We start from the raw sequence: 11404 nt of genomic DNA on the forward strand, positions 1-11404 counted from the left end.
ACAGAAGCATTAACAAAATCAAAACCATAACAGAAAACATTGAGTACTAAAATCTACTACAAATGCATATTATTAGCATCAACACAGATTCAACCTTCCAACCACAGATTTAGAATAATCAACTAGAAATTATAACTCTTCAATACATCAAACATGTAGAATGCCAACACAAAATCACTGAATAAGGAGATGGCTTTCAGTCCATATCAATTGAGCAAGCCACGGAGATTTAAGTCACTTGATAGAATATTAAAACTTGTAATAACACAAGCCAAGGTTAACCTTAAGTAAGCTTAAATGAGATGAGACAATAGTATAACTGATAAATTGAGTTTCAAGTTTAAAGCACCACATGCAGGCCGTCAACAACAAAATAAAAAAAAATTAAAAACAAGATCAACCCTTATGTAAACTCGGTTGAGATATGTTGCCATAATAATGGAAGTAGTCAACATCAAAAGAACATAACAAACCTTCAATAACGACAACTTTCTTACATAGGAGAGTTGAACAAACCGTTAGAACACTTATCCGGCAACCAAAATTCCACCTCAATTTCCAGCATCTTTTCATATGAATATGTAATTATGATTTAGGAGTTTGCTGGAAAACATATAGTCTGCAAAAGCAACAATAAAAGAAGATATTCTAGCCCATGAACATTGCTACATCTAGTTTAGAAATAACTTGAGATGGTGCATTCATATATACATTTTATCATATATGTAAGCTGCCCCACAAAAGTGTCAAAAAAATGCTTCAAATAGATCCATACTTCAGAAAAAATTTAGTTGCATATGAAAAGGAAAAAAAAAAAAAAACTACAGGAAAGAGCTTGTGAAAAGTCTATTTACAAAGAACATGAGTTAAAGTACTAGTAGATAAGTTTGTCAAATCTAACAACAAAATGCAAGATAACGTATTCAGTCAAGCATTCAGATTCTCAATCCACTTTGGAGGTGGCCAGAACAATTTACGATATTCAGGATAATCGGTCAAAGGCAAAAGCCGACCATCATCCAAGTCCAAAAAAGAGCTCTCACAATACACGCGAGTGAAGATATTATCTATAATGATCACACAATTCCCTTTGGCAAGACACAAATCCGACGCAGAAACAGAAAATGAACATAGTGACCCCAAGAACAAAACTCTATCCCCTAAATTTGCCACCTTCACCCACTCCATATCCTTTTTATTAAGCTTAAACACATCAATCCTTACATGTTCATGTTCGTGGTCAGAATTTAACGAAAAGTCATTATACAGACGGTCATAAACGTCTGCTAACAACAAATTACCATCGCTCTCCACTAAGAATTTGATATCGCCACCACCAACCAAAGATTCAGCCACTAACTGAATAGTGGAGTTATCTGGTTCAATGGTAACTGTCCATCCAGTTTTGTCTACCACATAAGGTCGGCCTTTGAAAACGTAGATGTCTCCTAAGTAAGCCGACATGTTAGGAATAACCTTCCAATTATCATCCCCGCATTTGAACACTACCGGTTGTCCGGTACAATTAAAAGTGCCAACAACGATAGGGTTTTTTCCATGGCAAGTGACAGCAACGACTTTGCCAGGGTTCATGTAACCATATGGCACGTCATTTGTGTTGTCGTGACGATGGATGAAGTTAGTTACCAAATGAATGAGAGATAAATTGTTGAAGTCGAAGACAGGAGAAGGAAAAGGTGAGAAATGTCCGAGGAGTGGGTGGTAGTGTTGGGTTTTGCCAGATGAGTTTTGTGTAATTTTAATGATCCAAGGAGTACGAATTAGGATTTGTGGTGGTGGTTTGATGAGGAAGAAGCTGTGTTTGGAGAGGTTACAGAATGGAGTGTTACTGTTAATGGAATCAATGTCGAGTGGGAATTTGAGGAGTGGATACTGGATGGTTAAAATGTTACGGTGGTGATTTGGGATGGAAGAAAAGCGCCACTTGCTACAAATCGATCGGAAGCGAATCAGATCGATTTCGGTGTCGATTAGCTTCGATATCCAATTCAAAAGTTCCTTCGGCAGTTCAGACCAATCTGCCTCCACCGCCATCGACATGGAGGATGCTAGCTGAAATGCTGATTTTCTTTTTCTTTTTCGTTTCTTTACTATTTTTTTCTCTTTTTTTTTTTTGGACATATTTTCTTTTCGATGGGTTGCTTGTTGGTGGCGGCTTCCATCATTATATATAGGTGAGAAACTAGGTATTCCCAACAGCTGGATATCGGGTCAGTCGTATAGGCCCGTTAATCATACAAGTCCAAAACATTGCAAAATTAAAATATAATTTCTAATTTTCCCACGATGTGCACCGAAATTTCTCACCTCCCCCCACAGATAAATAAAGGGTCTTATAAATCAAGAATAAAAACATGTTCCAATCACAGTTACATGTTTCAATCAGTTTAATATTCCTCTTCCATCAAAAGTTTCAATCTATTTACGAAATTTGTGTCTCAAATCACCATGAAGGATTTGTACACTCATTTGGCATAAAAGAACGTGTAATGCATCTTTTAAATCGACCACATTGTTAGAGTTAGGAATGATAAAGAAGCGTTTTAGTGCCTTTCTTCCCAACCGATGTGTTTCTAACCCCTGATGTTTGTGTTTCTGTTCCATATTTTTGTGCTTCCTAGTTCCTATCATTATTCAACTCTTTATCATATCATGATTTTGTCCTTTTTTTAGCAAAGGTAAAATTAATTCATTTCAGCAATAATAAGCGGGGACAAGTAGTCAGGAACATAGAAAAGGTAGGGGCTAGGATGAGATAAGGAAGCTCTAGCTATGTTATGAGCTACCCTATTTGCTTGCCTCCTGACATAAAATACAGAATAATGACTGTGGGATGCTAATAAAGTCATACATCTAGAAATTATATCTCAAAACTCATTAAGCGGAGCAGGGGTGGAAATAATAGCATCAACTACTAGCTTATAATCAGACTCAAATATGACAGACTCCATGCCTTAATTGACAGCGAAGGTTAAGGCTTCAAGAAGGCTTAGAGCCTCGGCTTCTGAAGGGGAAGAAGTATATAAAGAATACTTAGATAATCCATAATGTAACGTCCCTGAAGAGTCTCGAAAGCAAATGCCGAGTCCTGTGATGGTATTGTTGTTGAAGAGGGCGCAGTGTACATTGCATTTTAAACTGGAAGGAGGGAGTTTAACCCAAAGCTCATCCTGATGTATATTCTGGTTGGGTTGTCTCGCTCTTTGTAAACAGCGCCATTCATGAAGTGAATTATGCGCTCGCTGAACGATCAAAAGTGAGGGAGTGTCAATGCCTTCCTATAATTTAGAGTTTCTACTTTTCCACAGACTCCATAGAATCATAGATGTCGTTGCCTGAGTATGTGGTTGCAACCTGCTAAAGAAATCAAAAAAGAGAGAAGTGAAATCATTAGCCTCATGGAACAACTCTCGCACAATACCATCCAATCGAACTTGCTCCCAACAATTCATAGCTTTTGGGCACACAAAGAATGAGTGGATGTAAGGGAGGGAATATTTAATTTAGAAAATTTGTCTGTTTAATTCAATGTAGTTTTTTAGATTGACGTCTAACATGAATATGGTATAAATGTTAGTCTTGTAAACTTATAGATCTAATAGCAGGGATTTGAACGCAAATGTGGAACAACGATGCTAAGATGAGTTAAACATTCTCTTTTTAATCATGAATGCAATCAACAATAAACTTCGGAGCACAAGTTCTATAAACACATGAAATTTGTTTGAGACGTGTAAAGAGGGACTATATTCGTCATAAACAAAATCTTAATTACAACTATCACTGTGAGAATAAATGAATTGATAGAGATAATACATTGTAATATCAATAAGTAAGATAACTAAAATAAAATAAAAAAAGATTGGTATTGAAATCAACAATTTGTTTGAAAATTTATTGAAATCAACAATTGAAACCGAGATATAGAACATTGAGAAAAATGTACAAGAAATGGTAACTACAAAAATGAAACTGAAGCAATACACTACAAGAATTAGAAATGTAACGTTGCAGTAACCCAAAATAAAAGGAATAAAACATTGTTCCATCTAAAAACCACATTGTCCATTCCGTATATCAAATTCGTGTTAAGCGCCAAACAGAAAACGTGGCAGGCCACATTTTCGAGACAATATGGTCGATAAATGGAGAAATTATATTTTTACTTCCATTTTATGATAATTTTGATCTCATATTTATATAATGTTATTATCATCTCTCTTCTTTTTCCCTCAGGTTTTTGATCAATAATAAGAAAATATAAAATGAAAGTTGTCACACTCCAACATATTAAAAATTGAGAGAGAATGAAACTTTGACCAAAAGCACACTTCAAAGTCTCTAGCCAACACCATCAAATCAACCAAAATGGTTAGTAAAAAAGAAGATGGGAATGATCGAACTCCAGCATCAGATTTTAGTAGAAATCAACTGGTAATTTCAATACAGAACAGCATACACAGTATTCAAGGCATCGTATGTAAGTAATTTCCTTACTATAAAACGATTCATTACCAAAGATTTTGTCATTATCAAAACCCTACTTTGTTGTTAGAACAATCATAACAATCACAATCATAATGGTGTCCACCGGCGTATTCTGGGATGTCGAGAACTGTTCCATTCCTACACAGCTAAGAAGCTATGAAGTGATTAAACGAAGAATCAGTGCTTCTCTTCGACTAGGCGGTATAGGAGTAGAAGGTGGACTCACTGTGAGAGCATTTGGAAACGTTAAGAAGATGGGGGATGATGTTCGAAGGCAATTCAAAGCTGCAGGTGTTGACTTGATTGATGCACCTTCCGGCGGAGGTTAGTATTGTTTGTTTAACTCTTCATTTCTTTTGGTTTATGTCAACCCAGAATAGTTTTTTTGTATGATCGTGTATAATTGGTCCTGGAACCCATTTTTAAAATGTTTTCTTTGAGACTTTGATTTATTTGTTTTAGACTAATAGTACTTTGTAATGAGCTAGTTTTTGATTGACAATAATTTGTATTTATTAAGATTAACAGCCAAAGAGGAATGTGAAATTGAAATTATTGATGAGGATAGATATAAGAGATGAGACAAGTTTCAGAATGACATCATATGGGTCTGATGTTATGATTAATGTTGCGATTATATGATTTGTGATTTTATTTCTCCTTACTGGCTACTGACGATTATCATGTTTTTGTAGGTGTAAAAAGAAATGGGTCTGATGTTATGCTTATTAGCAACATGCATTCCTGGTCGCGTGAAAATCCCAAGGGAAATATCCTCCTAATCGCGGGTGATAGTGATTATGTTGAAACCTTGAAGTTTATGGAAGAAGGTGGGCATAAAGTCATGATCGCCGGGAAGTGGGATGCCTCAGAACTGCTGATGGAATACGGACAAATATTGTGGAACTGGCCTAACATAGTCCTTTTAGAGTCCGGCAGTTCTCCCATATACTATCGAAACCCGGTTAGTTTCATTTCATTCAATTTACTTCTTTTTGCACTGATTTAACATTCCTATTTTTGGAAATGAAAACATTGAGAGAGGTAGTAGAGTTTGGTAATTTTTTAGTTGGGTAACTAATTATTTTAGTGATTCTATTAGAGTTATCACAGCTGGGACTAACTAATTCTGTTAGTGGACAGAATTATAATTAGACTTTGGAGGGAAAGCCGCTCTTCAATTAAATATTGCAGTTAGGAGAAACTTACTGTAGGATGGTATGGTATAGCCTGGAGGTGTCTGTGCCTTCTCTCTTGAAGAAGGAAACATTATGCTAAGTAAAACCTAACAATAGAAGTATAACATTCATGTAGCTTTCACCATGACTGTAAGTCTGTAACAAATCTAACCATTTCAACAAGGCTCGCCTCATGTAAAATTATTCAACAATAAGCAATATACTAACATTCATGTAAAACACCTCTATATGTTTTTACTTCCAACATAGTCCTTGAGTAACTTTAATTTATGAGGAAAGAGTGTAAAATTGTAATCAAATGTTAGGTTTTAGGGGTTTTACTATAGTTGGACCCAAGCTGTATCTTTTCCGGACATGTTATATCGATTTGAACGCACGATTCAACCGTCTCTATGATTTTTTGCGGCAATCTCTTCCTCTCCTACCAAATCTTGATTCTTGAGCTACACGAGCTCGCCAAGGGGTTGCTACATTGTGAACTCATACGATCTTATGTCCTGAAACACGATCTTGTCTACCTTGATGACAGTACTAAGTTTGTTTTCCCCAATATAAATAAGAACACTTTTTACATTATCAAATGTTATCAGGTAAGATTTTATTAATTTTCTAGTATATTCCTTGTAGCCTTTTACCAGTACGAGTACAAGGTTTGCGACTAGACTAGCTGTAAAGCGTTTAAACTTACAGGTTTTTCCCTTTATATTCTGATAAGCATTTGTTGTGCCAAGGGTCAAACCCTTACAGTGTATGCCTTCAATGCCCATATGCAATTTTAGACATTGATTGCTAACGTTTTTCATTTACAGGATGAGTCAAACCCAAAGGAGAGATTGGGTCCCATAAATGTTGTTATTCGAATTTTGCAAATTTTACAGCCGGAGCATGTATTTCCTACACTTGAAAACATCAAAGAATGCTATGATGCTCGTGCTGAACTCAATTCCAGGAATAATATAAGTATTGCTGATGCTTTGCAATGGGCATGTGACCACAAGAAAGTTACCATTGAGTGTACTCGAGTTCCAAGCCACGGCAATATTAGTTTGTACAGATTAGCTGACAGCCACCTTGGAATTTGTTCAAACCCTAAGGTTGGGACCAATATTGATTATATAGAAGTGTGGCCACTATTGCAAACTTTTTTGCTCAACAATATTGGTGGAGGAAATCGATTAGAGCCAGGAAAATCCATGTACGTTTTTTATTTTCATTTTAATTGCACTCTTTTATATTTTGTCCAGTTCAATGATTTATTATCGAAAATTAATGTTAAGAGATGATTGTGTAATTCTTGTTATATTAAATATGAATAATTTGAGTAATTGAGCTCAATTATTTCCTGATTGAGTAATTGATGATCGAATAATTTGATATGATGATTGGAGTATAAGTTGAAATTAAGATTGAACATTTTCTGTTTAGGTTTGAGTTTGCTGAAATTCTCCGGAGGAAGTTCTTTAATGTCTGTAACTTTGGTGAAAGGTTTCTGATCGGTGATATATTAACTGTAATCCATGTCATGCTGAAGCCTAAACTCAATGGTGGTTTAGAGTGGATGGGTAACCGTCGTGCTGAGGAATGGGCTCCAAATTTCAAAATGCGGAATATTAGAAAATATAAAGGTACAGCATTCATAAATATTTTTGGTAGCTACAAAATTGATAGTAAGATTTATTTTTACACCTCTAAAATTTGTCTTATTTTGGTTGTTTCTTTACAGAGGAAGACATTGTAGGCGTAGCTTCAAGACCTTGACGCTGCTGTCATAACATGTTTTCAGCTCAATTCTCTTAACTTTTCATGACAATACTCTTATTTATTTGTAAGCTCGATAATTCGTGAGAAGAGCTACTTGAGAAGACCCTTGATCTGTATTATTTGTAAGCTACTTGAGTATTTTTCATTTTTTTCAAGAATTTCAGGTGCAACATGAGGATATTTTGAAAATCACATCCTATTGTCATGGTCATTCGTACAGGGTTGTCACTCAAATTTAGTAAGATTGAACTAAATTTTGTTATAAAATACAAATAGAAAATAGGATTCCATCTAACAAGTGAGAATACTAGCTGATGACATTTCTCATTTTTTTTTTTTCATACTTTAATTTTCACCTTATGCTGCATATTTTATTTCATTTTATTAAGTATCTAATATGAGTCAGATGTTCACCACAAGGTAAATAGTTTCTTCTTCTCTCCTTTTTTCCCTCTTATTTGGTTGTTTGATTGCATGATATTGTAATGCATGACATAAGAAGAAGAATTAACCTATTTATATTGCCAGATTAAGGGCCTGCTTGTTTTAGTTTTAAAAAAAAAAATAGATTTTTTTTGTATTTTTAAAAATGGATTTTTTAGAAATTTATTCAAAAATAGTACTCTCTCCGTTTCAAAATGAGTGTCGTTTTAGGTGTTTACACACATATTAAGAAATGCAATGATTAAAAGAAAGAGAATGGTTATTTTACCAAATTATCCTTATTAACTATTGGTTAGTTTTAAAAGTAATACTTTGGAAGTAGTGTGCAGAGTATTAATTGGAGGGTACAATTGAAAAGAAAAAGTTATTATTGCATTGGAAACTGAAAGCGACACTCATTTTGAAACAATTTTTTTGGCTAAAGCGACACTCATTTTGAAACGGAGGGAGTATGAGTTATTTCAAACTCATTTAGTATAAGTTAAAAATGAGATTTTGGCATTCACTAACTTAAATATTCATTGTTAGAGATTTAATATAGTAAAAATCACATATTTTTTTAAAGTGACATCTTTCAAAAATAATTTTTATGTAAAACTATTTGAAATAGCTTTCTTTTAGGGATCTTTCAAGAACTGCCAATTAAGGTGCAAGGTCAGGAAATTATTGTACCAGTTTACTTGTTACCCATATCTGGCGCAGATATCATTCTAGGTCCGCATGTGGCAGATTATTCTGCATTGTCGCTCAAATTTTTCCATCAAGGAAAATTTATCACATTACAAGGAGAAGTCGCTAAGTCAGTATCTCATGCACAGCTACACCATCTCAGAAGATTGAATAACACAAAATCTATTGCAGATTGTTTTTCAATACAAGTCATACAACCTGAAACAAAAGAAGATATATTGAGTGAACTACCAAACAACATTTAACCAGAGCTAGCACTGTTACTACACACCTATCAAGAAGTGTTCAAAGTGCCATGCTATATCTCTACAACAAGGATCCGATCCAGTTAAGGTGAAACCTTACAGATACCCGCACGTACAAAAAGAGCAGATTGAGAAGATGAACAAAGAAATGTTAGAGTAGGGAATCATACAACCAAACCAACCAATAGTCTGTTTTCTCTCTTTGAACCTTCTTTTTCCCCTCTTATCTGAACTTCTTCTTTACTAAAATTGTACTGTTCCCCTTCAAATTCTCACTGAATTTAGGAGTTGATTCTCACTGATTCAATAAAATAGTACCAATTTCACTGATTTAACTTACTATGTATTCATTGCTTATTCATATGTTGTTGGCACTCTTGTTCTTCTTTTGCCTCTCCCCTTCTTTTTCAAATGGTATGAGGCCTTAACATATTCATTTGATTCAAATAATTCATTTCATCTTCTCTATAAAAATCAACTTTTTATATTTTTAATAAATCATAATGTGCATATTTATGAAGGTCAAGAGAGCTTCCTCTTTTGAAAATGTCTCTAATCTTGAGAATTTTTCCCCTTGGAGTTATGGGGTATGCAAAATTGAACTTAATTTCTTTTATGATTTTTGAGTTTTTTACTATTTGTTTATATATATATATATATATATATATATATATATATATATATATATATATGGGTTTGCTAGAACACACCCACTAGTTTTTATGTGGGAGTGATTTAGCAAGTTATAACTAAAAAGTTGATAATCCTCTCAAAAAAAAAAAACTAAAAAGTTAATAAATACACCTTAAGGTGTATGCTGCTATAACACACCTTCTAACAAAGACAAGTGGGTGTGTTCTAGCAAATCCTATAGGCATTTGTTAGGAGACACCCACTTATTTTTTAGAAGGAGTATTTTAGCAAGTAAATAACTAAAAAGTGGTTAAATACACCCTAAGGTGTAGCTTTGCTAAAACAATCCCACATAAAAACCAGTGGGTGTGTTCTCGCAAATCTATATATATATATTACAGAAAAGGAGTATATATATTATAAATATATGTTGTTTAGGATTTTTCTCTTTTTCAAATTTTGTTATTTTCTATTGATTCCGAACATAACGAATGTCTAATAATTGACATATCACTCACCGTACCCTTTTATTATTATATACACATTAATTAAAGGCCTAGCCAACAAATTGGACCAATAATGCAGAAAACAATGTAAGAGAAATAGCATTATTTTTTTTGAAGGAGAGAAATAGCATTATTAAAAAATAAATACTATTTGTTCAACCAAAAAAAAAATTTGTTTTATTTGCTTGGAACAAGCTCTCATGAGCATCAATTTAAAGAATACAGTTCCTTTTTTTTTTTTTAACATTAAACGGGAATAGCCACTTTTATTTTTACTATTCTTGGTCAAGAATAGCCACTTTTCTTAATATAAGGGAAAGTAAGTTTTTTTTTTTTCTTTTTTACATATGAGAACAAAGAGAGCACCTCATAAAATTAGATCATAAATGTTCATTGTATTTGAAATGTGTTCTTTTCAAAGTCTTATATTTGATTATTTTCGGTGCCAATTTCGGTAGTTAGTTTGGATTCTTCACACAAAAAATAAATGAGAAGAGAAACAAGTTTTATTTACGACTTTTTTTTAAGAAATTTAAAAATCATTATTGATAGGAGTTGTCTAATAATTTTTTTAAAAAAAATCTCAAATATTATTATTTCACCATAATTTCACTACTTTTCGATAATTTTAAAGATATAGCATAATAATACTCCATCGCCCTGTAATCCCTCTTCTTCCTCCTTAACCGTCGTGCCGCCATGATTATTACCACCACTCTCTCTTTGCGCCGCCTTCTTCTCCACAATTAATTGAAACACAGCCTCGTCGTCCGCTTTGTCGCCGTTGAAATCGACGACGTCGAACTCGCCTTCACCACAAGCATAAACCAGAACGCAGTTCCATCATCACCTCCCTTTCATCCTCAAAAATCACGTCAAACGCTAAAGTTCGTCGTTACGGCGAATCTGATTTCATACGACGCAGTTCCTCTTTGGTTTCGAATCTTCTGTTACAACAACCAGAACCAAAATGCGAACTTGTTATTCCTCCTTGGTTTCAAATCTGTATCATATGATTAATCTAATTCATCCTTAGATTTTAGAAGCTACGCTGCTGGGGCTTTCATCTGCGTTGAAAATCTGAAACAATTCCTCACCTCTTTTTTGAAGAGATTCAGTTTTTTTTAACAGTCCAGTTCACTAGTTAAAAGAACCGGTTCAGTTGACTCAAAACAGTTAACCGAACTGAAAAAACAGTTCAATTCAGTTTAGGCTTAATAGCAGGGTTGACCCCTATGTTTTGCCCCCTTTGCACTTTTGGCCCCCTAGGCCAATTTTGACCAAGTCAATGTTGACGTGGCACCACGTGTGTAATTTTTTTAAATTATTAAAAAATAAAAAAAATACTTTTTAAATTTTTTTTAATTAAAAAAATATTTTTTAAAAATTTTTAATTAAAAAATATAAATAAAAAATA

The 11404-nt window shown here is 33.9% G+C and overlaps 2 protein-coding genes and 1 long non-coding RNA gene across 6 annotated transcripts; 1 reads left to right on the forward strand and 2 right to left on the reverse strand.

Moving 5' to 3' along the window:
• Window positions 1–634: 634 nt before the first annotated feature.
• LOC146952449 (F-box protein SKIP23-like) lies at window positions 635–2226 on the reverse strand. Its single transcript, XM_085702155.1, has one exon. It carries the CDS (start codon window positions 2140–2142, stop codon window positions 928–930), a length of 1215 nt encoding a protein of 404 aa, XP_085558281.1. The 5' UTR covers window positions 2143–2226; the 3' UTR covers window positions 635–927.
• A 2088-nt stretch (window positions 2227–4314) lies between these two features.
• LOC146952450 (uncharacterized) lies at window positions 4315–7661 on the forward strand. Of its 4 annotated transcripts, XM_085702188.1 has the most exons (7): window positions 4315–4501; window positions 4577–4833; window positions 5205–5473; window positions 6336–6398; window positions 6518–6903; window positions 7134–7333; window positions 7432–7661. In XM_085702188.1, the coding sequence occupies exons 2-7, from the start codon at window positions 4602–4604 to the stop codon at window positions 7464–7466; spliced, it is 1185 nt and encodes a 394-aa protein (XP_085558314.1). In that variant the 5' UTR covers window positions 4315–4501; window positions 4577–4601; the 3' UTR covers window positions 7467–7661. The 4 variants fall into 4 exon arrangements, with proteins under 4 accessions (XP_085558314.1, XP_085558329.1, XP_085558307.1 ...); XM_085702203.1 differs by lacking the exon at window positions 6336–6398 and having other exon boundaries at window positions 4316–4501; XM_085702181.1 differs by lacking the exon at window positions 4315–4501 and having other exon boundaries at window positions 4550–4833.
• Window positions 7662–8555: 894 nt separating this feature from the next.
• LOC146952451 (uncharacterized) lies at window positions 8556–9486 on the reverse strand. Its single transcript, XR_015006457.1, has 2 exons — window positions 8875–9486; window positions 8556–8801 (listed from the first exon to the last, which is right to left on the reverse strand). It is a non-coding gene; the product is annotated as an uncharacterized LOC146952451 (long non-coding RNA).
• Between the last annotated feature and the right edge of the window lie 1918 nt (window positions 9487–11404).

The sequence above is a fragment of the Medicago sativa genome, chromosome 1 (genome assembly GCF_051527215.1).
Source record: "Medicago sativa cultivar Bolivia chromosome 1, Bolivia_mono, whole genome shotgun sequence".
Lineage (NCBI taxonomy): Eukaryota > Viridiplantae > Streptophyta > Magnoliopsida > Fabales > Fabaceae > Medicago > Medicago sativa.

What these genes read in the sequence shown, in the direction of transcription:
- LOC146952449 (XM_085702155.1), bottom strand. Translation starts at nt 2,142, where the DNA reads ATGTCCAAAAAAAAAAAAGAGAAAAAAATAGTAAAGAAACGAAAAAGA.
- LOC146952450 (XM_085702188.1), top strand. Translation starts at nt 4,602, where the DNA reads ATGGTGTCCACCGGCGTATTCTGGGATGTCGAGAACTGTTCCATTCCT. An exon ending in TTAGAGCCAGGAAAATCCAT is followed by an intron (nt 6,904 to 7,133) that starts GTACGTTTTTTA and finishes TTTTCTGTTTAG; the next exon opens with GTTTGAGTTTGCTGAAATTC. An exon ending in GAATATTAGAAAATATAAAG is followed by an intron (nt 7,334 to 7,431) that starts GTACAGCATTCA and finishes GTTTCTTTACAG; the next exon opens with AGGAAGACATTGTAGGCGTA.